The sequence below is a fragment of the Trachemys scripta genome, chromosome 3 (assembly GCF_013100865.1).
Source record: "Trachemys scripta elegans isolate TJP31775 chromosome 3, CAS_Tse_1.0, whole genome shotgun sequence".
Lineage (NCBI taxonomy): Eukaryota > Metazoa > Chordata > Testudines > Emydidae > Trachemys > Trachemys scripta.
In genome coordinates this window covers 41140057-41163789 of record NC_048300.1, presented here as the reverse complement: position 1 = coordinate 41163789, position 23733 = coordinate 41140057, and the positions used below count along the sequence as shown (strand labels likewise).

General features: G+C 43.1%; 1 protein-coding gene across 1 annotated transcript in view; it reads left to right on the top strand.

The window, feature by feature from the left end:
• The window catches only part of KCNH1 (potassium voltage-gated channel subfamily H member 1), a 182329-nt gene extending 158596 nt beyond the window's left edge, over positions 1-23733 (top strand). The window contains exon 5 of the mRNA XM_034764462.1: positions 22692-23733. Coding sequence (XP_034620353.1) covers positions 22692-23534 — 843 coding nt within the window. The 3' untranslated portion in view covers positions 23535-23733. The remainder of the gene's footprint in view (positions 1-22691) is intronic.

The following is a 23733-nucleotide window of genomic DNA, read 5'->3' as shown; positions in this document are numbered from 1 at the left end:
ATTCAAAGTTTGTAATGGCTCAGCCATTCCCAGTCCTTATTCAATCCTGAGTTGATTGTATCTAGTTTGCATATCAATTCCAGCTCAGCAGTCTCTCGTTGGAGTCTGTTTTTGAAGTTTTTCTGTTGTAAGATAGCCACCCGCAGGTCTGTCATTGAATGGCCAGACAGGTTAACGTGTTCTCCCACTGGTTTTTGAGTATTATGATTCCTGATGTCAGATTTGTGTCCATTAATTCTTTTGCATAGAGACTGTCCGGTTTGGCCAATGTACATGGCAGAGGGGCATTGCTGGCACATGATGGCATATATCACATTGGTAGATGTGCAGCCCCTGATGGTATGGCTGATGTGATTAGGTCCTATGATGATGTCACTTGAATAGATATGTGGACAGAGTTGGCATCGGGCTTTGTTACAAGGATAGGTTCCTGGGTTAGTGTTTTTGTTCAGTGATGTGTGGTTGCTGGTGAGTATTTGCCTTAGGTTGGGGGGTTGTCTGTAAGCGAGGACAGGTCTGTCTCCCAAGATCTGTGAGAGTGAGGGATCATCTTTCAGGATAGGTTGTAGATCTCTGATGATGTGCTGGAGAGGTTTTAGTTGGGGGCTGAAGGTGACAGCTAGTGGTGTTCTGTTATTTTCTTTGTTGGGCCTGTCTTGTAGGAGGTGACTTCTGGGTACTCGTCTGGCTCTGTCAATCTGTTTTTTCACTTCAGCAGGTGGGTATTGTAGTTTTAAGAATGCTTGATAGAGATATTGTAGGTGCTTGTCTCTATCTGAGAGATTGGAGCAAATGCAGTTATATCTTAGAGCACCTGATCAGCATCCTATACAGCAAACAGGGAAAGATCCTTGTAACAAAGCCCGATGCCAACTCTGTCCACATATCTATTCAAGTGACATCATCATAGGACCTAATCACATCAGCCATACCATCAGGGGCTCGTTCACCTGCACATCTACGAATGTGATATATGCCATCATGTGCCAGCAATGCCCCTCTGCCATGTACATTGGCCAAACTGGACAGTCTCTACACAAAAGAATTAATGGACACAAATCTGACATCAGGAATCATAATACTCAAAAACCAGTGGGAGAACACTTTAACCTGTCTGGCCATTCAATGACAGACCTGCGGGTGGCTATCTTACAACAGAAAAACTTCAAAAACAGATTCCAAAGAGAGACTGCTGAGCTGGAATTGATATGCAAACTAGATACAATCAACTCAGGATTGAATAAGGACTGGGAATGGCTGAGCCATTACAAACATTGAATCTATCTCCCCTTATAAGTATTCTCACACTTCTTATCAAACTGTCTGTACTGGGCTAGCTTGATTATCACTTCAAAAAAATTTTTTCTCTTACTTAATTGGCCTCTCAGAGTTGGTAAGACAATTCCCACCTGTTCATGCTCTCTGTATGTGTGTATATATATCTCCTCAATATACGTTCCACTCTATATGCATCCGAAGAAGTGGGCAGTAGCCCACGAAAGCTTATGCTCTAATAAATTTGTTAGCCTCTAAGGTGCCACAAGTACTCCTGTTCTTTTTATGATTAAAGAGATACTACTTGACTTTGCAAAAAGCAAAAATATTCCCAGTACTTGATGCCAAAGATGTGTATTGGGAAGTGCTAGTGGATTAAGAAAGCAGCTACCTTACCACACTTTGGACACCAGCAGATAAATATATATGGTTGAAAATGCCATTTGGGATCAAACCTGAAATGGGAGAATTTCAGTGTCACCAACAAGATATACGAACAGGACTTTCAGCGATCCGCATCCTAGCCGATGACATTATGGTGTACAGATATGGAGACAGCATGAGGGAAGCTATGGCAGATCATGACCACAACCTCATCTGTCTGCTAGAAAGTGCCAGGGAAGTGACATGTTTCTAAATGAACCATTTCAACACTTTTAATATTGTTCTTTTTAGGAGCTGGGGGAGGGGGGGAGGGCTGAAATTTATTTGACAAATTTGATCTGAATTCATGAATAGCTTCAGTGCCCCCAAAAATGCATCTTTCTGACAATTTATTTTTTGCTGAAAAAATGTCACCCAGCTCTACGCATTGTACATATAGTGCAGATACTTTAAAATTCATCGTGACTCCCCTCTATTAAAATATTTCCCCTCCACTAGGTCTAGCATATTTTCATCAAAAGCATTTTGATGAGCTTCTTAGTAGTGTGTGGCAGTTTTTATTCCCCCTCAAAATAATGCAGTACTAATAGAGTTGTAAGTGATACACACTTTATCAGCTTAATTATATTTGCTTTTACTTTATAAGTTAGAAGGACAAGTGCACTAGAAAACTAGCAGTTACACTTAATTCTTATTTACCCTGAGTACCTATCAGAGCTCATGATCAGGCTCTGAAGTTTTAAGTGTATTGACACTTAACTGTATTGTTAGTAGAAATGTTTGAATATCTGTTTCTAACAAGAAAAAAAATTGCCTTGATGCCTCGTATCTTGTTACAGAAACTGGTTTATTCATCAAGTTATACCGGATTCAGCTATTTTTTCTCCAGTAATCACGCTGTATATATGTTATCTTATTTCCAAGACTATTTTGATCAAAAGATTTTTCTTTCATGTTATTCTCTGGAGAAAGTGCAGCATAGTCTGCACACATGAAACAGAATAAGTATGAAAAAAGGGAATTGTCTTTTGGTTGTGTGCAACTTCTGAATAAATATGAGTGACGTGATTGAACAGTAATATTCAAGTCACTGTTTATAGCATTTTTAATTAGCCTTCAAAATATCATCTCACAAAGAAGAAACTTGCAGCATCATTGATGCTAATGAAATTCAGGCTAACAACATTTAGCTCATTCACTCAGCTTCAGGCACTAAAGCTCGGCATTAGTACAAGTTATATACATTAAATCAGATTGTGTATGTTGTCCTCAGACCATGAATTCAGACTTCTCCCCAACAAAGTCTTGTGATGATGATTCTGTTGAATATGTTGCGACAAAGTTGGATTTTTCTGAAATATTTTTGAGTCCTGTTTGTGCCTCAGTTTACCCTATAGGCTGCCTTGTTACCCAGTGGGGTGGAAAAGGGCAGTTTGCTCTCAGGGCAGGCTAAAAGACATAGGTGTGTGTGTCAACTAGCTGTCTGGGCCTTGGTCCCTGTATCGATGGAACATTTGAAAAGACAATGGGAAATCCAGTGTGCCGGACATTGATACCTAGCAACCAGCACCCCAGAGGGATACAGATTTTCCCACCTCTCCACAGGGAGGCTGGGCAACACTCCCCAGCTCGAGAACAAAGGCCAGCAAGATGTGAAGTGGGGGGATAAGAGCTGGCTGCTAAAAGGTGTCGGGGCTCTCTCATTTGGAGTCAGAGGTGGTGGAACCGCACCTTTGGCTTGAAGTGGTTTCCATCATATACGGGGTTGACAGTTTGGTTCAATGGCTCTGAGCACCCTCTCTACACAAATTGTTCCAGCTCCCCTGCCTGGAGTCTGACCAAAGAGGTTAGATGGAGAGACAGACAGAACTTGAACAAAGGGGTTCGCTACAGCTTGGCTGGGCTCTGGGCTAACCAGAGTGGACTATTGTCATAGGTTTCACCCCCACTCTGGACTTTAGAGTACAGATGTGGGGGCCTGCATGTGAACCTCTAGGCTGAATTACCAGCTTAGATCTGGTCTGGCTGCCACCACCCAAATATTTGAGTCATTTGGGAAACTCTGTCTTCCCCCCCAAAACCCCCTGGGTAGCCTTGAGAGACTCCTCCACCAATTTCCTGGTGAACACCGATCCAAACCCCTTACATCTTAAAACAAGAAGGAATTAATCATTCCCCCCTCCCCTCTTCCCCCCACCAATTCCTGGTGAGTCCAGATCCAATCCTCTTGGATCTTAAAACAAGGAAAAATCAATCAGGTTCTTAAAAAGAAGGCTTTTAATTAAAGAAAAGAAAGGTAAAAGAAAAAACCTCTGGGAGATAGCATACACGCTGATCTCACAGACAACAGATTCAAAACACAGAGGATGTTCCGCTGGGTAAAACCTTAAATACACAAAAGAAATCCCAATTTGATTATTCCTCTAATTGCACAAGACAAGTTACAAAAGAAAATAAACATAAACCTATTTATTCCTTTTCTAATACTCACTACTTTGATAAGAGGCTGATTCCTTGATCTTTTCCGCTCCGTCCAAAACTGAAAACTGACCCAGACAAAGGGAACTTCCCTCCTTGCTTTTGAAACATTTTGTTCCCCCATTGGTTCCTCTGGTCAGGTGTCAGCTAGGCTAGGTGAACTTCTTAACCCTTTACAGATAAAAGAGGCATTAACCCTTAACTATCTGTTTATGACAACTATGCTTTAACCTTCAATTCTCTATAGTACCCTCTGGACTTCCTATGCTGTGTTTTAACAGTGCTTGCCCTCAGGAGTCTGTCTCAGTTGGACTTGCTGAACGGAGCTCACGATGTGATACAGGGTGCTGCAGCCCTGGAGATCCAGTCTAAGGAGGTGGTGAAGCTGTGCGGCTTACCCTAGAGGAAAAGTGAGACCCCTAGGGGGTCTGGCACATGGAAGGGGTTCCTCGTAGAGACTGTTCCAAAGCTGGGGGCATAGCGCTGATCTTGTGGATCTGTGGCATGTGAAGAGGTCCGATTTTCAGAAGGGAGGAGCACCGACCATTCTTTCTAGAGGGCAGGGTTTGCTCCCCCCAGCACAAAGAACAGTCCACACTCAGAATCCTTGGAGCTACCAGAGGTCCCTGTCCATTCACGCGTTGGTCCAGCTCCTCCATGCACTGACTCTAGGGCTCTCTACCCCCAGTGTCAGGATCACTGGTAACACGATTCCTTTGTAGCCACATTGCCAGGGCCATTCAGACCTTGATTTCCTTTAATTTTTCAGAGCATTTCTCATGGAGGTTGTTGAGGAATATGGTGACGTGCATCCACGAAACCATCACACCAATTGGGAAGAAAGTCTGTTTCCCTTGAGAAGCCGCTACAAACGGGGGGTGGCAATTCTACGGTCATGAAGACCCACATAAATCTGGAGCTAACGTACTCACCTCAATGGCATTATTTTGGATTTGTGCTCCTGTGTGATGCCATCAGACCCATGCACAAAACCGCCGAGACAAATCACAGTGGGCGATGCTTAAATAGGGTCAAAAACTGTGGAAGTCGCTTTGGAAAATCTACAGCACCCACCATTACATGCTTGCAGGCTTACGTTCACATCTAACAGTTTAGTTGCCTAGTGGAATCCTCACCCATTTTTCCTGTAGATGAACCCTGTGTGCTTATAAAGCTTCTCATAGAAAAAGGCTTCACATCACTGAGAGGTAACTGAGAGCAGAATCTAACCCTGGAATAGCAGCAGCAGTAGATTATAGAAGAGAGATCTATTGCAGACTGTTTGGGGAAGTCCTGCAATTTTGTGAGAAGCAAACTCACCCCAAATAACCCCCTCCTGCCAAAACTCCTTACTAAAAGAAGTTGTAAAAGGACAGACGATCTCAGTTCTGCTCTAGTTTTTCTTCTGCATATTGCCTCTTAAGTACCTAATAAAGCATCACTATGGTGATTCTCTACCATACTGTATTAGGTTGATGATATGCAGCTTTAATTTTCTTTAACAACATCAGTGTCTTATGCATTTTTGTTGCTGCCTCGGTGTCTGTCTGGAATTTTTTTAATAGATCACCTTCAATTTTCTTCAGTGTAACATAAGCCTGAAGATATTTTCATCAATTCCCAGCAGATGCTAGATGGGCTGGGTAGTAATAAATGGCTTCTTGGTGATTGTTTTCCTCACGCGTAAGTCCATTTTCTGTGCGCACCACATCAAGTAATTTAAGCTTTTAATTGTTTATGATATCTAGGGCTTGCAGACTCTGTGGCTGTTTTTGTATTTGTAAAAGAGAATTATTAAGCATGAGAGCAGAATACTACCATGTTATTTGCAGCTAACACTAAGGAAGAACTGCCAAGTCCTGGCACTGCCTGTGTGTGCTATAGAGGTGGGAGGGTGGGAAGCTGGGTGGAGTTAGTATAGTAATAGATGCATGGCTAGCTAAGAACTTCACAACTGTCAGTATGCTACACACTGTGGTGATACAGGGCTGTATCCAAAGCCCAATGAAGTCAATGGGAGACTTTCTGCTGATTTCAGTGGGTCTTGGATCAGGCCCTCAAAGCCGCGGTGGAAGGAGAATTTGGATCCTCCTGCTTCAAAATAATAGTTCCCCTCCACTTGAGAGAGAGACTCTCCATTAGTTGTTAACCGTCTGGGATCTGACACACTGTTGAACAGTTCTGATTCCATCCAGTGGAGGGCTGTGTATACAGACACAATAGCCAGTTTATTACAATATCAAATATTGTCAGTGGAGCACTGCTGCTGATGTTGGCAAATGTGAAGTAACTTCCTCTCCTTGATACCTGAAAGTTGGATGATTGTTCATTTTGTTGATGTGATTATACTTGTGCTGATCTTTGAGGCCGGCTATGTGTTTGATTAAGTGTAGGTAAAATTTCCCAAATTACAGTGTCTGTGTCTATGAAAGATATGCAGTCTTTTTGTAGCCTTGTCAATCCCAGGATATTAGGAGGCAAGGTGGGTCTGTAAAATATATGTTCACGAGTGGAAGGTGGGTTGTATAGAATTTAACTTAATAAAAAAAACGACTGACCAGCATCTAAGTTCTGCTCCATATGCAGTTCTAAGATTTCAGCCGCAAAACTTGAATTTTCTACAGTATTGTGCATTCATTTAAATACAGCCAACACTCACCAAGTTTAGAAAAATTGACCTGCCCACCCCTTTCATTTATCTCCTTGTGTGAAATGTTGGATGGAGTGATAAAACAACAAACTCCCAGATGCTAAGTACAACAGGGTAACGGTGTGCAAAACAGTCTTTCTGCCTCCATCCGGACATAGGATTTGAGTTATTTCATTCAAACTGGACCAGCTGCAAAGCCATGCCAAGGCTACTTACTGAGTGTTTCACACGAATGGCTATATCATACTCTCCCCCTAGATGTAGTTCCTATTTGTGCATGTGCAGACCAGGGCACAATGGTGGTATATCTGGCTCTCTTCAAGTAAATGTCTGAACAGGCTGTTTTGTCAGAGGTTCAGCTCTCAAAGCCCTTACTCAGATTTTCCTCTGAATTTTACTTCAGCAATACACTACTTCCGTGGGCTGCAATGGAATGTTTTCTCAGTATGGACCAAGTAAATACTTCAGGATATGTCCCCTGTGATTATTTAAAGAGAAGAAAACAGCAGATAGATGTTAATATCTTGAAAATTAGATCAGACTGGGAATCACCAAGATTCTAGGAATTCCATTAACGAGAGGATATCTGTCTCTCTTTTAATAATGTAGGCCCTGATCTTGCAAAGGGTTATGCATGTACTTAGCGTTACTTACTATGAGTAGTCCCACTGAAAATTAGGTATGTACCAAGCCTTTGCAGGACTGTGGCCACATGATTGGCCATTTCTCCCCTACCATTGTGAAGTCTGATGTTGCTGATTACCTGCTTTCTGTCAAATGTGGGACATTGAGGAGCTAATCTAAGTAAATCTCTGGCTACCTTGTCCAATGGGAAGGACTGAGGTAGACTGAACTACTCAAAATTCCCTATTGTTCAGAGCACCACTGGGACAGATTTTGACTTCTGTTATACAAAAGTAAGTCCATGGATGTCAATGGAGTTATTCTGGACTAGATTTACACCAGTGTAACAGAGATCAGAATCTGGTTCATTATCTTTCTTCTGTCCATAAAGCTCCATGTACAATACCTTCACTTTCTGAATAAAGAAAAAAGTGTTACACCACTAAAGAAAGAACATATCAAAGCCAAAGGACTCACTCTTTCTTGGATCTTGCCACTCAAGAAGAAAAAAAAGTGTTGACAAAATGTTTTGCAGGTGAAAGGATTGAGTATGCCATTTTAGTCCTGGCTAAAATAAAGACAAGGTGATGAGGTAATATCTTTCACTGGACCAACTTCTGTTGGGGAAAGAGACAAGCCTCAAGCTACACAGGCTCAAAAGCTTGTCTCTTTCACCAGCGGAAGTTGGTCCTGTGAAAGATATTACCTCACCACCTTGTCTCTCTAGTATCCTGGTACCAACATGGCTACAACAACACTGAAAACTGGCTAGAACAAATCATTCATGGTGGTCTAACATTTTTTGAGGAGGAAGGGAATAGAGCCTCTAAAGCTAAACTCCTCCAGTCATTTTTTTTACCCTTGAACAAAAAAATGCAGATTATGAATATGAGGAAGTTGAGGATCTTACCTAGTTTTTCATTACAAACTTTCTCTCTCTTTCCCACTTCACTTGCCTGGTTGTACTAGATTATAGTGGCTGAGGTATAGTAACATCATGCGGTATATTTCTTATCTGGATTATTGTTCATGTGTTGTTGCAGTTTTAGGGACTAATCCTACCCTTCTTGGAGTCAGGAGGCATTTGGCCTTTGCCTTCAGTGAGAGCCAAATTGGACACTTAAACTATTTCTAAATGGGTTAATTGTCTTAAGATAACATTTGGGCATTCATGAAGTACGCCAGCAATTATTATTGCAACTGTTTGGTCGGCTGCTTTTCTTCTCCTCTCAGATCAGCCCCTTGTGACAGGGTCCCTGGGTTGCAACCTGGATGATGGAACCACTGAGCCCTCCAAACTTACCAACCTGGGCTGCCTCTCACACTGTGATGCTGATATCAAGCTGCAAGCCTCTGACAGGCACTGCACGTACCCAGTCATCCACAGGCAGGGACACACCCAACCGAGTTACATGAATAATCTCCCAGCCACTCATGAACCAGCAATAGGGAGGTTCAGCCAGTTTCCCCCAGTGCCCCAGTATTGCACACCAGACCTGTACGGTCTTGCACTGGTCAGAAGCCTGGCCAGTCTAAGCTCATTATCCAGTTCACCTCTTCTTCATAGGAAAGTGGACATGTACCAGCCTTTGTAATCTGAGCTGAGATTCCCCCAAACACTTTGACCAAAACACACTGTTTTAGGTAAAATATAAAACAGGTTTATTAACTACAGAAAGATAGATGTTAAGTGATTATAAGTAGCAGGCATAGAGCTCAAAGTTGGTTACTTAAGAAATAAAAATAAATTCACAGTCTAAATTCTACAAACTAAGCAGGATTTGAATCAAGCAGTGACTCGCTCTGACAGATGGTACAAGCAGGTTACAGATCCTCAATCCACAGGCTGGGACTACCTTCCAGCCTGGCACCAAAATTCCCCCGTTCAAAGTCTTTGTCTTCAAGATTGCTTCCAGGTGTTGAGATGGGGGGAGGAAGGCCAATTGATGTCACTCTCCCTCTTTTATACTTTCTTCCAGCTGCTAGAAAGATCCTTGCTGTGGCGTGGGCGGTCAGGGCAGTCCCCATTTCGTACCTGCCTTCTCTAAAGAGTCTCAGGGATAGTGGATTCTTTCCTTGATGGGCCATCAGCGCTGTCTGGCTGTCCCTTGTTGTAACTGAAACACTGGCTTGTGGACATTCCCAACCTCATACCATATTTCAGTAAGGCATATAGCAATATTTCATAATTTCCCATACAATGTTAGTACATACAATTCAACAGGATATTAATGTTCAGCAGATCAAGACTTTTAAAATGATACCTCACCAGGTATACTTTGTACAAAACATATAATATCATAACGGTGAACATGGGGGTTCCGGGGTGCTACTCTGAGGTGCGGAGTGCTACACCCTTCCAAAGCTGTATCCAGATAGGAATTTTTCTGTCTTTCCCTTGAAACTCATTAACTAGTCCTTGAAAAGTTTTTTCCTTTGTTAATTTCCCCGCTGCGTGTAAATAAAAGGTCTGCTTTTGTTATTGCTCTTGCAGTGTGGATGTAGGAAAGAGTCACGGATTTCTGATTTCTGAAATAATTTAGAGGATTGCTGAGTCTGTCAAGGGGAATACAGGGCTTTGTTAAAGCCAGACTGTTATTCTTCAGTGGTTCTTTCAGTAATTAACTGCAGGTATTTACTGAGCTTCATAAATCTGATATTTCTCTTGATCTGCTAGACAGGAATGTTGTTTGTTCTTGATATAACCCATCCATGAAAACTTTTTCCCTTTTTCCCCCCTGCTGATCATTTGATCTGTGATATTCCACTAAAATGTGAAAGAAAAATAAAGTTGGGGAAAAATAAGTTAAGTTGAACCCAATATTACTTTCCAAAGTTCGTTCTTGTTTACTGGCATCTACTCTGCTTCTTGGACTGGGGCAGTCTTTTGTTTGTGAAAGAAATTTATACTTAGTCCCCCATTGGGATGGGAAGAGTAACTATGGAGCAGAGAGCTGGCCAGTGGAAGTGGTTGAAGGACAAGTTGTTGTTGTTGTTGTTGTTTTAAAGGATCATATGTTTGGTTAAACCATCTACGTACTCTATGTGGGTGTGAGGGCTTTGCCACTGCTATGTGGGGTGGAAGAAGATGGTGTCTGGGAAATAATTTTAACATCTCCAAAGCTTTAGTTAGAGTAGAAATAAGATTTGAAATTCAGTTCTGAACTTTGTGGCTTTGCTCATAAAATTTGCTCATCAGTAAAAAGTTGTCATTATCATGTCTAAAACTGTTCCCGTCATGGTAGTATGTAACTGCCCATGACACTTTGACTGAGATTTTCAGAAGTAAATGCCGAAAGCTTGATTCCTAAAGATAACATTTGAAGAAGTGCCTAAAGGAGTTAGAAGCACAAGTCCCTTTGAAAGTTGTACTCCCAGGTGCTGTGCTGAGGCTTTTAAATAAGTGGCCTGATTTTGAAAATTGCTATACACCTCAAATTTCCTAGTGACTTTAATAGGAATCATTGGGCATTCAACATTTTTGAGAATCAGATACTTTGTTAAGGGCCTAAATATGAAATTAGGCTCCTAACACCATTTTTGAAAAGCCTTTATCTCTCAGGGTACATCTACGCTGCAAAGAAAAACCCACAGCACCACATCTAAGAGGTCAGGTCAATTGACTTGGGCTTGCAGGGCTTGGGCTGAGGGCCTAAAAGTAGCAGTGCAGACATTTCCTCTTGGGCTGGAGCCAGGCTCTGAAAGTATGTCTACACTGCAATAAAAAACGCGCAGCTGGCCCAGGCCAGCTGACTAAGGCTTGGGTCTGTTTAATTGAGGTGTAGATGTTTGAGCTCTGGGACCCTGGTTCCAGCCTGAACCCAGATGTCTTCATCGCAATTAAACAGCCCCATAGTCCAAGCCCTGTGAGCCCCACCCCAGCCAGGAGTGTAAATTACATGTAGACACACCCTGAGGGCCTTCAGAGGCCAAGCTGGAATGTTTACACTTAGGGCGTGGATATACTTGCAGATGTAGAGTGCTGTGAGTTAAACCAGCCCTCAGAGACTGCAGCAGGGAAAGCACTGCCGTGTGTTCACACTGTCAGCTGCAAGCGCAGTGGCATGGCCACATTTGCGGCACTTGCAGCGGCATTGGGAACGGTGCATTATGGCCAGCTATCCCACAGAGCACCTCTTCCCATTCTGCTGTAGCTTGTGGGAAGGGGGTGGCGAGGTGCAGGGCATTCGGGGTCCTGTTCCAATGCCCCGTGATGCATCACTTTGCATCCCAGCAATCCCTGTGCTTCCATCCACATTTGGCGCCATCTTTCAACGTTTTTTCTACTGCGCGCTGTGTCTTCCCTTTTGGTCTGTGGGAATGGATCCTGAACTTGTGAGGAATATGATGATGGGTCTCACTAGCACGTCACAAATTGCAGTTGAGTTACTCCTAAACTACAAAGTGACAGTGAGGAGTCCAACGATGTTGACTCGCATAATGCGTATAACACGAGATTGCTTGTGGCATTCACAGACATGCTCACTACAGTGGAACGCCGCTTTTGGGCTCGGGAAACAATCACTGAGTGGTGGGATCACATTGTCATGCAAGTCTGGTATGACGAGCAATGGCTGCAGAACTTTCGGATAAGGAAAGCCACATTCATGGGACTGTGTGAGGAGCTTGCCCCCACCCTGCAGCACAAGGACACAAGATTGAGAATTGCCCTGCTGGTGGAGAAGCGGGTGGCTATTGCAATCTGGAAGCAGGCAACTCCAGACAGCTACCAATCGGTCACTAATCAGTTTGGAGTGGGAAAGTCAGCCATTGGAATTCGTGTTGTTGCAAGTTTGCAGGGCTATTAATCGCATCCTGCTCAGAAGAACTGAGACTCTGGGCAACGTGCGTGACATTGTGGCTGGCTTTGCACAAATGGATTTCCCTAACTGCGGAGGGGTGATAGATGGGACGCATATTCCAATTCTGGCACCAGACTACCTAGCCTCCAAGTACATAAATCAGAATGGGTATTTCTCTATGGTTCTCCAGGTGCTTGTGGATCACCGTGGGCGTTTCATGGACATTAACACAGCCTGGTCCGGAAAGGTGCATGACGCATGTATCTTTTGGAACACAGGCCTGTTCAGGAAGCTGCAAGCTGGGACTGTCTTCCCAGGCCAGAAGATAACCGTAGGGGAAGTCGAAATGCTCATTGTGATCCTTGGAGACCCCGCTTACCCTTTAATGCTGTGGCTCATGAAACCCTACACAGGGAGCCTTGACAGCAGCAAGGAGTGGTTCAACAATAGGCTGAGTCGGTGCAGAATTACTGTTGAGTGTTCTTTTGGCCGTTTAGAGGGCCGCTGGCACTGTCTGTATCGGAAGCTGGACCTGGCCAATGACAACATACCCACGGTTATAGCTGTGTGTTGTACCCTCCATAACATTTGTGAAGGAAAGGGTTAAAGCTTCACTCAGGCATGGACCATGGAGGTTCAACACCTGGAGGCTGAATTTGAACAGCCAGAGACCAGGGCTATTAGAGGGGCTCAGCGTGCAGCAGTAAGGATTAGGGATGTCTTGAGGGAGCAATTTGATGCTGAAAGCCACCAGTAATGTTTGGTGCCCTGCACGGGAGTGAAGTGCAGTGGTTCCAATGCTAGTAGGCATCTGTGTTTGCTATGTATGATGCACTGACTTGCAGTGCCTGTTGCTTTCCTGGGCTACGGTATCTTTTACTTAATGCAATAAAGATTGTTTTCAAAGTCAAAAAATTCATTTATGAAAAGAAACACAACTGCTTGGGAAACAGAAAGGGCATGACACATCTGTGCTGTGTGGGAGGAGGGAAGGGAGCGGGGTGGGGTGGGGACAATCACAGATTTGCGTATGTCCTGTTATCATACTCAGCCTTCCTGTCTGGAGAGCCGTGTGACAAGTGCTGCACTTCAGGCTGGCTAAAATGAGTGCAGTGGGTTGTAGTTTGCAGGGATTGGAGGCAGCTGGTGGCAATAAGAAACTGGATGTTGGGGGAAGTGGGTTGGCAGTGACATGAGGGCACAAGGGAAAGAGTTTTGGGACAAGGGCTGCAGGGGGGTGGATGGGCGCGGATATGCTCCATCTGCATTGCTACGAGTGCTTGTATCTAGTCTATTTTTCCCCATGGACCCCTCTAATGCCCCCCTCTGAGATATAGGCTGATGGATCTATACTATGGCTGATGAACTGGGCATACCCCTTGCATGTCTTTCACCTGCTTCTTAAATGCTTTGATCAGTAGTAAAATAGTTATCAATGCCAACATTTAAATGATCATAATTAGATATTTGTGTTTACAGTGTTGTAGCCGTGTTGGTCCTGGGATATTAGAGAGACAAGGGGGGTGAGGTAATCGCTTTTATTGGACTTTGTCTCCATAATAGGACATGTCAATAAAAGCCTTATTGAAATGACTGGAGGCAGTGCACCCCTCTGAGCTATTTTTTCAGGCTCTCAGCACACTCAACCTGACATCACTGTGATAGTGATGCTCCTGGCTGATTTGAAGATTTTTTTTGCAACTATTAAGAGGCAGAAACTTTTAGATTTATTTTTAAATGGAAGGTGAGATTCTGGAACGTGAGATGGCAGCTCAATGAGATGGAGCTGTATTGTACAACTAGGTGATCCCAATTAGAGTCCTGCACACACCCCTTACATGACCTCTGAATTCAGCCCTCTATTTCTTCATGAGCTAATATCAATTTGAGCCCTTTTCATAGGATATTTTTCCTCTCCTTATCTTCACCCTCTCTCTTTGCACACTCCCCCCCTTCTTTCCTCTCAAGTGCCCCAATATAGCCTTGGAAGGAGTTAAGGAGCTACCGCTGCAAACCTTTCTCCCATATTAACTCTGTGCTTCAGCGCCTGAAGAGGATGCTGTGCTACAGCCGTGCCTATACTTTTATGTTTGAGGTATAAATAACGCATATAACTGGTGCAGCTATTGCTCACCTTTATAATGGCTTCAGTCTCTGAGTAGAGAGTGAAATTATGTTTCAGAAGATTGCTAGTGAGTACAAGCTAAGCGATACCCCCAGAGAGGAATATGTTTCAAGGTAGTGATGAGGCGGACCCTGTGCAGCATGAGTGTAAGAACCCTCCTAGAGTCTTTGCCCATTGTTCCGAAATATGTTTTAGTTCGACACGTGTAAAGCTCTGCTTTGGTTAAAATCAGTATCTCTAACTGATTCCATAAAAAAATGCTATAAAAACATTAAGTGTTTTCCTTCTCATACACAACAAAAGCCACTTCCAGGTCTCTCAGACTCACATTGCTTGTGTGCCTAGGCCCATGAATGTCAAGGTAAGTTTAACGTTTGAGCCTCTCTGGGATGCTTCCAATATTGTTTCTCCACCATTATTGTTTTTAGTAAGACTATTCCTGAAGCCAATATAGTCCCTATTCATTGAATCCATATATTTCCATTTTTACTCACACTTTCCTGCCTGGCTACTTACTATGCAACATGGTCTGATCAGCACCTATTCACAATGAGAGAACTTTGGGACCACATACCGTTCCAGGACATTTAACTGAACCCCAGCAATTTTAATGGAAAACTGTGACAGGTTGGATCACAGAACCTGCCTTTGGAGCTGCCACCTGATGTGCCAAGACTACTACTACCCCTGCTTTCCCTTCCAGCTCAGGACCCCAGCACCCTGTCTTGCTGAGCCAGACACTCCCGTCTGCTCCAACACAGACCCAGGGTCTGAATTACTTGTCCCAAAGCTGCAGATTTACCTGAAAACAGCTCACAGAAGTGTTCCTGTCTTTAACACTCAGATGCCCAACTCCCAGTGGGGTCTAAACCCAAATAAATCCGTTTTACCGGATATAAAGCTTATGGAGGGTCAACTCATAAATTGTTCGCCCTCTATAACACTGATAGAGAGAGATGCACAGTTGTTTGCTCCCCCAGGTATTAATACATACTCTGAGTTAATTAATAAGGAAAAAGTGATTTTATTAAATAGAGAAAGTATGATTTAAGTGGTTCCAAGTAGTAACAGACAGAACAAAGTAAGTCACCAAGCAAAATAAAATAAAATGCGCAAATCTATGTCTAATCAAACTGAATACAGATAATCTCACCCTCAGAGATGCTTCAGTAAGTTTTTTCCTCTTCCAGGCCTGGGCACAATTCTTTCCCCTGGTACAGCTCTTGTTCCAGCTCAGGTGGTAACTAGGGGATTCTTCATGATGGCTCCTCTCTCTCCTTTGTTCTGTTCCACCCCTTTATATATCTTTTGCATAAAGCGGGAACCCTTTGTCCCTCTGGGATTCCAGGTTAAAGATGGATTCCAGTTCAGGTGACATGATCACATGTCACTGCAAGACTTCATTACCCACTTGCCAGCACACACACATACAGGAAGACTCACAGGTAAAACACAGCCATCTGCAGACAATGGTCCTAGTTAATGGGAGTCATCAAGATTCCAAACCACCATTAATGGCCCACACTTTACATAATTACAATAGGCCCTCAGAGTTATATTTTATATTTTTAGTTTCAGGTACAAGAGTGGTACATTTATACAAATAGGATGATCACACTCCGTAGATTATAAGCTTTGTAATGATACCTTACAAGAGACCTTTTGCATGAAGCATATTTCAGTTACATTCTAGTCACTTATTATTACATTTTTAAAACCATATAGACTGCACAATGTCCCCAAAACCATTTATGGACTGGGAATAATGGGGAGTAGGAAGAACCCCAGTGGTAGTTCCTATCAACCACATTCTACTTACCCTCTTTTTCCTGTGTAATGAGAGAGCTCTCCGAGATTCCTTCCTTAAAATGACAGTCTCAGACTTCCTTTGGGTCCATTCAGTGAGCACTTAGCTTTTCAAGCTGTGCAAACATATTGATCGTCTCCTATCTGAAAGATCCTACCAAGTCTATATTCCAGGCTGTAGTGTTTTAATAGAAGAGTTCCTCATGCTGTTCAGTGGAGGGCTTTTTGTTTTGTTTTGTGATTCCATGAATCAAGGTGCAGTAAGCATGGTACAGCATTAAAATGTGAAACACTGCGGGAATTCTACAGGGTGTTTGAACAACCTCAGGATTGGGTTAAATTATGTGTAAAGTGTATCAAGCTGCAGACTAGACTGGTAACAGAATTAAACATCAAATTTAAATCAGTTCTGTACCGCCAGTGGACCAGTTTAAGATAAGAATTTCTTAATTCTGAGACCAATAATTTGAAAATATGATCTACCCACTGCAGCAATTCTCACTTGCAATATTAACTTGTAGCATTTTAAATTACTGTAACTTTGAAATCCTACAAGGATTTCTCTTTCTCAGAAGGACCAATTAACTGCTCATTAAGAAGACAAATAAACTTAATACCAAACATTATTTTGAGTTGAGGCCCATTTCCAAAAGTGACATAGGCACGAGGAGCCTAAATCCCATTGACTTGCAAGAGACCTAGGCCCCTAAGTGAAAATGGAACACTTAGTACTTGTAAGTGTTAAACAAATGTCCCCCAAAAAAGTGTGTTGATGATGGAAAATAATCAGAGACATGGAAATAATTTTATATGAGGGCAGTTTGAAAAGAGTCTCACTGTTTAGAGAGGAGACTAAAATGGGACCTAGATGATAGTGAGCAATAGAGAGAGAAAAATCAGGCTTCCCTAGCTGCTATTTCCCTTCACTCAAGGGACAAGTAGACATTCAATGTAACTGAAAAGCAGCAAATTTACAACTCATAAAAGGAAATACTTTTTACATAGTGCAGCTCATTGCCACAAGATATCATTGAGGCCAAGAACTTAGTAGGAGTCTACAAAGGATGACGTATGTATATGGATAATGAGAACATCCAGAATAACATTAGCAAGGACGATTTTTTATAAGGAGCATTGGCCTGCTAAACCCAGGATTGTGAGTTCAGTCCTTGAGGGGGCCATTTAGGGATCTGGGGCAAAAATCTTTCTTGGGGATTGATCCTGCTTTGAGCAGGGGGTTGGACTAGATGACCTCCTGAGGTCCCTTCCAATCCTGATATTCTATGATTCTATGACATTCAGTGGGAGTCGGGCACCTACCTGCCAATAAGATCACATGGTTACACAGTAAGACAAGTATTTACCTTGACTGCACTGTTAAATATTTTTGCTTCTTTTGCTTCATTTCCTCCTTCTCATTTCTTACACGTGAGATGTCAGAAGTGACATCTGAATGAGCTGCAACAGGCATGTAGAGGATGTTTAAAGCACAGTGGGCTCCCTGGAAGCAAGCACCTTTGTGCAAGGAGAGAAAAAGGGGATATTGAGGCATTTGTCACTGGTATTGCAGCCTTGTTTCATGAAAACTCATGTTCATTGATGCAGACTTTGAAATATAATTTTAAAAGCATTTTTGGCCAGCTTTTCTGCAGGTATGTATTGGATTTGATCCGTTGACATCTGGGGAGCTATGCTGATTGGCACCCGCTGAGGACCCAGGCCATATTGTTTGAAAAAAAAAATACCCACCTAGCTGCCTGTTGTAAAGCTTTGACTGCAGAAGAGCAGTTTTAAAATACACCATCACTTTGGTTCACTGCTCTCTCTTTTACGTATATTTCTGAAGTTGCGCTGTTTGTTAATCTTAATGTCCTATCAGTAGTGATGGAACAGAGATGTTACCAGCGTAGAGAGTTGTAGGGTTATCAAGGTGTGACTAACGGTGCTTCAGGTACGACAAGCACATCCCTCTGGTGGACTCAAATGGATGATGACGGAAGGGGGCTAGACTCTTAGAACACATCAAGCACAACTCTGTGCTTTGCTTTCATTTCAATGAGCAAAACGTAGCACTTCTCTCTATCCTCTGTTTAACTCAACAGACCAGATTGCGGCCAACCCCACATAGGTGCACAAGAGGGGTTGGAAAGAGCACACGGAGGAGCCTACGCCATCCATCCTTTTGTAGAGCCCAGCCTGAAATCCAGCGGGCAGTGCAAAGTGCGCACACATCTAATGCCAGCAGCAGCACTCGAGTCCCCAAAGGACCATGACCTTCCATAGTGGCAGCTGCTGCAGGGGAGTGGGATAGTCTAGTCCCGTTGCTCTCTATAAATGGGGGCTAGAGCTCTTTGTTCCAGTGCGTGCTCCTGCAGAGCCCCTAGCGGCATTCAGGCCGGGGCAGCTGGATTGCTTCCAGGACCAGCTTCTGCTGAGCAGCGGCTCCACACTCCCCCATCCCCAGTTTAGGCTGTAGTTTCTAACAGCACCATCTAACCCAAAGTGTAGGTTGGTCACTGATTTAGCAGCATCCCTTTTTCAATTGGAGCATAGGATTTCATACAGTTGGTCTCTCTAGTTAATTAGCCTGCCTCGTGCTATTGGCAGAAACCTGTTGTTTTAGGCTGAAATCCTTGCAATCCATCAAGAAAACTGTGCAATACTGTACAGGTATCTAGGGATGGAGCATCTGCCTTGGCACTGTGGTACTTCGCTTGCATCCAGGAGTATGAGATTTGATCAGCCTTCAAAGCAATTACAATTAATCTCCTTTTAGTTAAGCAAAAATGCTAAATCTTCCAACATATAGATGTGATGTTTCCACTATAATTCGTTGTGAATGACAGCAAAATCAATACAGCAAGCAATGTAGAATTTTTAGAGCCTGAAATATAGGGCTGGGGGTTGTTGCTAGGAACCACAATACAAGTTTGCTAATTATACCCAGTCTATTCTAGAGTATCATTGTCGTTTCAGTTAGTTAACTAGCTAATATGCATGTCATTGTGTTACACACTTGATAAGACAACTCTATAAAAGTACCTTTCCCTTTTCCACTAAGGAATTAATGCAAAATTTTAGAAAAAAAAAAAAAAGCTGAAATAAAAATGATCTCCTTTTCCAGATCTTGCATCTTCCTTTAGACCTCATATACTCTGTCTGTCCATCTTCCTCTTTGCCTCAGAATTGATCAGAAAACAATCCACCCAAAACAGCTATTTGTATTTGTTTCTTTGTAAACAGTTGAATCTCCCCTTTAAAACAAACACAAACAAAACCCCCAAATGCAGCCCTGTAAAGCCTCTTTCATTCCCACTTCTCTTTGCACAGTTACCATAAAACTTCAGTGGAGTCAAACTATTCAGTAAGGAGCAGCCGTGAGAAAGCCCAGCATTGGAAAAGCTGCCAGAGCAACGGATATATTGTGACATGTATTTGTGCATCGTTCTTACAAATTTAAAAAGGAGAATCTCACTTCTTACCCACGCCTTCAGCTAAAAGAGCCAGCACACTGACCTAAGGGCGAGTCCCCAGACAAACACATTTCGGGTTTGATTCTGCACAGAAGGGGTGCGGGGTACTGCACAGATATGTCATCAAAAGCTGATGAACAGGGCGGGGAGTCCAGGGGGATCTGATTTTACATTAATGAGAGTGCTGCTGTGTGGCTGCCTGGTAGCTAGAGAAACACCTAAGAAGTAACCTGAAGAAGAGCTCTGTGTAAGGCCTGGTCCCCACTATGTCCCCACTTCGGACTAAGGTACGCAAATTCAGCTACGTTAATAACGTAGCTGAATTCGAAGTACCTTAGTCCGAACTTACTGCGGTCCAGACGCAGCAGGAAGGCTCCCCCGTCGATGCCGCGTACTCCTCTCGGCGAGCTGGAGTACCGGCGCCGACTGCGAGCACTTCCGGGATCGATTTATCGCGTCTTAACCAGACGCGATAAATCGATCCCAGAACATCGATTGCGTGCCACCGGACCCTCCGGTAAGTGAAGACAAGGCCTATGCTCCAGAGCTTGTCTCTCTCACCAACAGAAGTTGGTCCCATAAAGGATATTGCCTCACCCACCTTGCCTCTCGCAGATGGAAATAGGTAGCGAGGCGCTTGATTACGATAATGGGGATGAGCTCATGCATAAGCCGATGTCTCAGACAATCCCATTCTTTACACGTGTCCCCACCCGTTTCACCATGTGCTTTTCAGAGTACAGGAATAGGTGTGCATTGGGGCTTGAGACGCTCTACCACACCATGCGGAGAACTGTGCCAGTGGCCACATTTTCAAGAGTTCAGCACTCAACAGGTCCCATTTAGGTACCTAAATGAAAAACAAGGGGAACTGCGGGGTACTGACCACTCTTGAAAACCTTCCCCACAGTGTCCACCTTATTGGACTGTTCATAACTTCCAATCACTCTTGTACTGAAGGCCAGCAGCCTGGCATACCTTTCCTGCGCAGCATGCAAGAACGTGCACAAACGCAGATTTGGACATACTGCTGCTTCCCAGAACTCTCACCAGCTGATTCTGCACCTGAGTGCATGGCTTACTAGTAGCAGCTTCAGTCAGATCTTACTTTCAAATTGAATTACAATGTCCAGGTGTAAACAGTTTGAGGCCCTCCCGGTTGGCAGGAACAGCAGGCTGATGTCAAGCTCTCCCAACAGTTGATATGCCCCCCTAGTTGTAGTTGTGATTGCAGCCCACTTCTCATCACCCATTTCTCTGTGTACATTCTGCACTTGTGAGGAATAGGTATGTGCTGAACCAGTATAAGTCAGGTTTAAACTGATCTCAGAGCATCCATGTGCCAAGTTAAATCAGTTTAGCTAAATTGGTTTCATGTATCACCTTCAGTTAAACTGGTGCAACTTTTGTCTGTGGACAAGCCCTTATTTTGGAGCATTGTATTAATTATTTATTCCGACTGGGTGTCATGCCTCTCCTTTTGCAAATTAGACTCCTTTGTCTGAGTTTCCTAATTATTGCCATTTCCTGAAAGGACACTGTCAAACACTTTGTCATTCTTAGTTTATGTTTAGACTCCCCTTTAAAGCTTGAAAATAAAATGTCCTTTCCTATTTGGCAAACGTTCCATGTGTCTCCCACCACTGACTTCCTCTCCTTTCTAAATACCCAGCAATTAACACAGCTCTTTATTTGCATGCCTGCATTGCACTGAGGAGAATGTCAAGGAGCTTTAGAGCTAACAGACCAAGCACAAAACATTCCCATTGGGTGTTGTGAGAAAACAGTGCCGTTTTTGATTCTTTAATAGAAATTTCTCTGGGACAGAGGGGTGGGTTTGTTTAATCAGTTTCAATTCATATTTAGAACCTCAGGGATATTTTCTCCTGTATTACAATAACTTTAGACTGGTTTTTTTTACGGAACCTAAGGGAATTGGCACCCCACTCCCTTGATTTTCAGTGAGAGCTGGGTACTTAACTCTTGTAGTTGGTCTCTTTGAAAACTTCAGCCTTAATGTACATCACATTTTGGAATTGAACTACTTGAATACCAGATTTGAGTGCACCCTGTTTTCTTGTTTGGAAAATACCAACAGTGATAAAGAGTCTACTGTTATTGAGGGGAATATTCTTCCTGTGAGCAGTATGGGACCATCCATTAGTAGCGTAAGTTTGAGCAGCCTCTAGACCAGGGTTGGGGCTGGCACCGATCAGCCCATAGGATCAAGAACTTGTTGTTAGTAGAGGTGGTCAAAAAACGGGATAACTTTTTATGAAAAATGTGTCCCTTTTTTAGTCAAAAATATTTCAAATTTTGAAGTTTTTCCAACTAGCTCTAATAATTAGCTCCCTGGCAGCTCCCACCATTCCAATGAGCAGAGCAGACTCAGAGAGAATCATTCTACCATTTTGTACATCTGCTCAAATGCCTTTTATCCTCCAGAGTAACTTATCAACCTTTATCTCATACAACACGTGTAACAAGAAAAGGAAGCAAGAGGGAAAACAATTTCAGTAAAGTACCTCAGAGACTACAGTAAATGGGCATTGATATGAGTTAATCTTGGTCATACAAACCACTTAGCTGGCCGAGTTGCACTAAAACAATTACAAAGTTCACGTGATGTGCAGTAAGTGAGCTCAAGGATGAGTAGGCGGAAAAACATAAGAATGGCTATTTTAATAGTGAAAAATGAGTACACTGATAAACCCCAAGACCCAGCAGTAATAATCAGTGTTAGAATGGAATGACTGTGATTATTATAGTTACATTTAGTGACACCATCTCATCTCGCCTCTCAGAACTGAAAAGGTTATTTTCCAGTACCTTTGTTTGGAGCCATATAATGGATGTAGCATGCTTCTAAATATCAAGATAGCCCACATTATACACAACATAAGCCACCCTAGGTATTGAGCAGTAACATTAACATAAATGTGTGTCGCTGCTGTAGTTAGCAGCAGTTTGCTTCTAATAATGTTAACAGAGATCACGCTTCTCTACTTCCCTTTCCTCCCCACCGTGACCTTTATGTAATTCGTAACAGTCTGAAATATGTTTCTTCTCTGCAGATTGTGTTCCGGAAGATCAGTGATGTCAAACGGGAAGAAGAAGAGAGGATGAAAAGGAAGAATGAAGCGCCTCTGATTCTACCACCAGACCACCCGGTCCGTCGGCTCTTTCAAAGATTCAGGCAACAGAAAGAAGCCCGGCTAGCGGCAGAAAGGGGGAGGGATCCAGATGACCTGGATGTGGAAAAGGGCAACATCCTTGCAGAGCACTCTCGCACCATTGTGAAAGCTAGTATTGTAACGGTAAGGGAGAGCCCTGCAACCCCTGGTTCGTACCAGTCTGCTTCAACATCCGGTGTGCCTGATCATGCCAAATTGCAGGCCCCTACGTCAGACTATGCAGGGTGCAAAGTGGCCGGTGACTACCCAAGACGCAAAGGCTGGGCCAAATTCAAAGATGCTTGCGGAAAGGGGGAAGACTGGAACAAAGTATCCAAAGCAGAATCCATGGAGACTTTACCAGAAAGAACTAAAACTTCAGGAGAGACTACACTGAAGAAGACAGACTCTTGTGATAGTGGCATTACAAAAAGTGACTTGCGCTTGGATAATGTTGGAGAGACAAGGAGCCCTCAGGACCGAAGTCCTGTCCTTACAGAGGTCAAGCATTCTTTTTACCCTATCCCAGAACAGACTCTTCAGGCTACCATGCTGGAAGTAAAACATGAGCTGAAAGAGGACATCAAGGCTTTAAACACAAAAATGAGCAGTATAGAAAAACAGCTTGCGGAGATACTAAGGATATTAACCTCAAGAAGAAGCTCTCAGTCACCACAGGAGCTGTTTGAAATATCAAGGCCCCAGTCTCCAGAATCAGAAAAGGACATTTTTGGAGCAAGCTGAGATGTTTCTTTTTAAAAAAACAAAAAATCACACAAATAAACACCACCCCCCAACCATTTTAAATTTAGCCTTTCTTGATGAAAACCAGTGAGGGACCAGTTCATTAAGCATGTTCCCTGTTTCTAAAAAAAGGTACGGTAACAGGAATTGCAACCTCATGTCAAGATGGCAGCTGACACTGAAGTCTTTTTGACAGCAA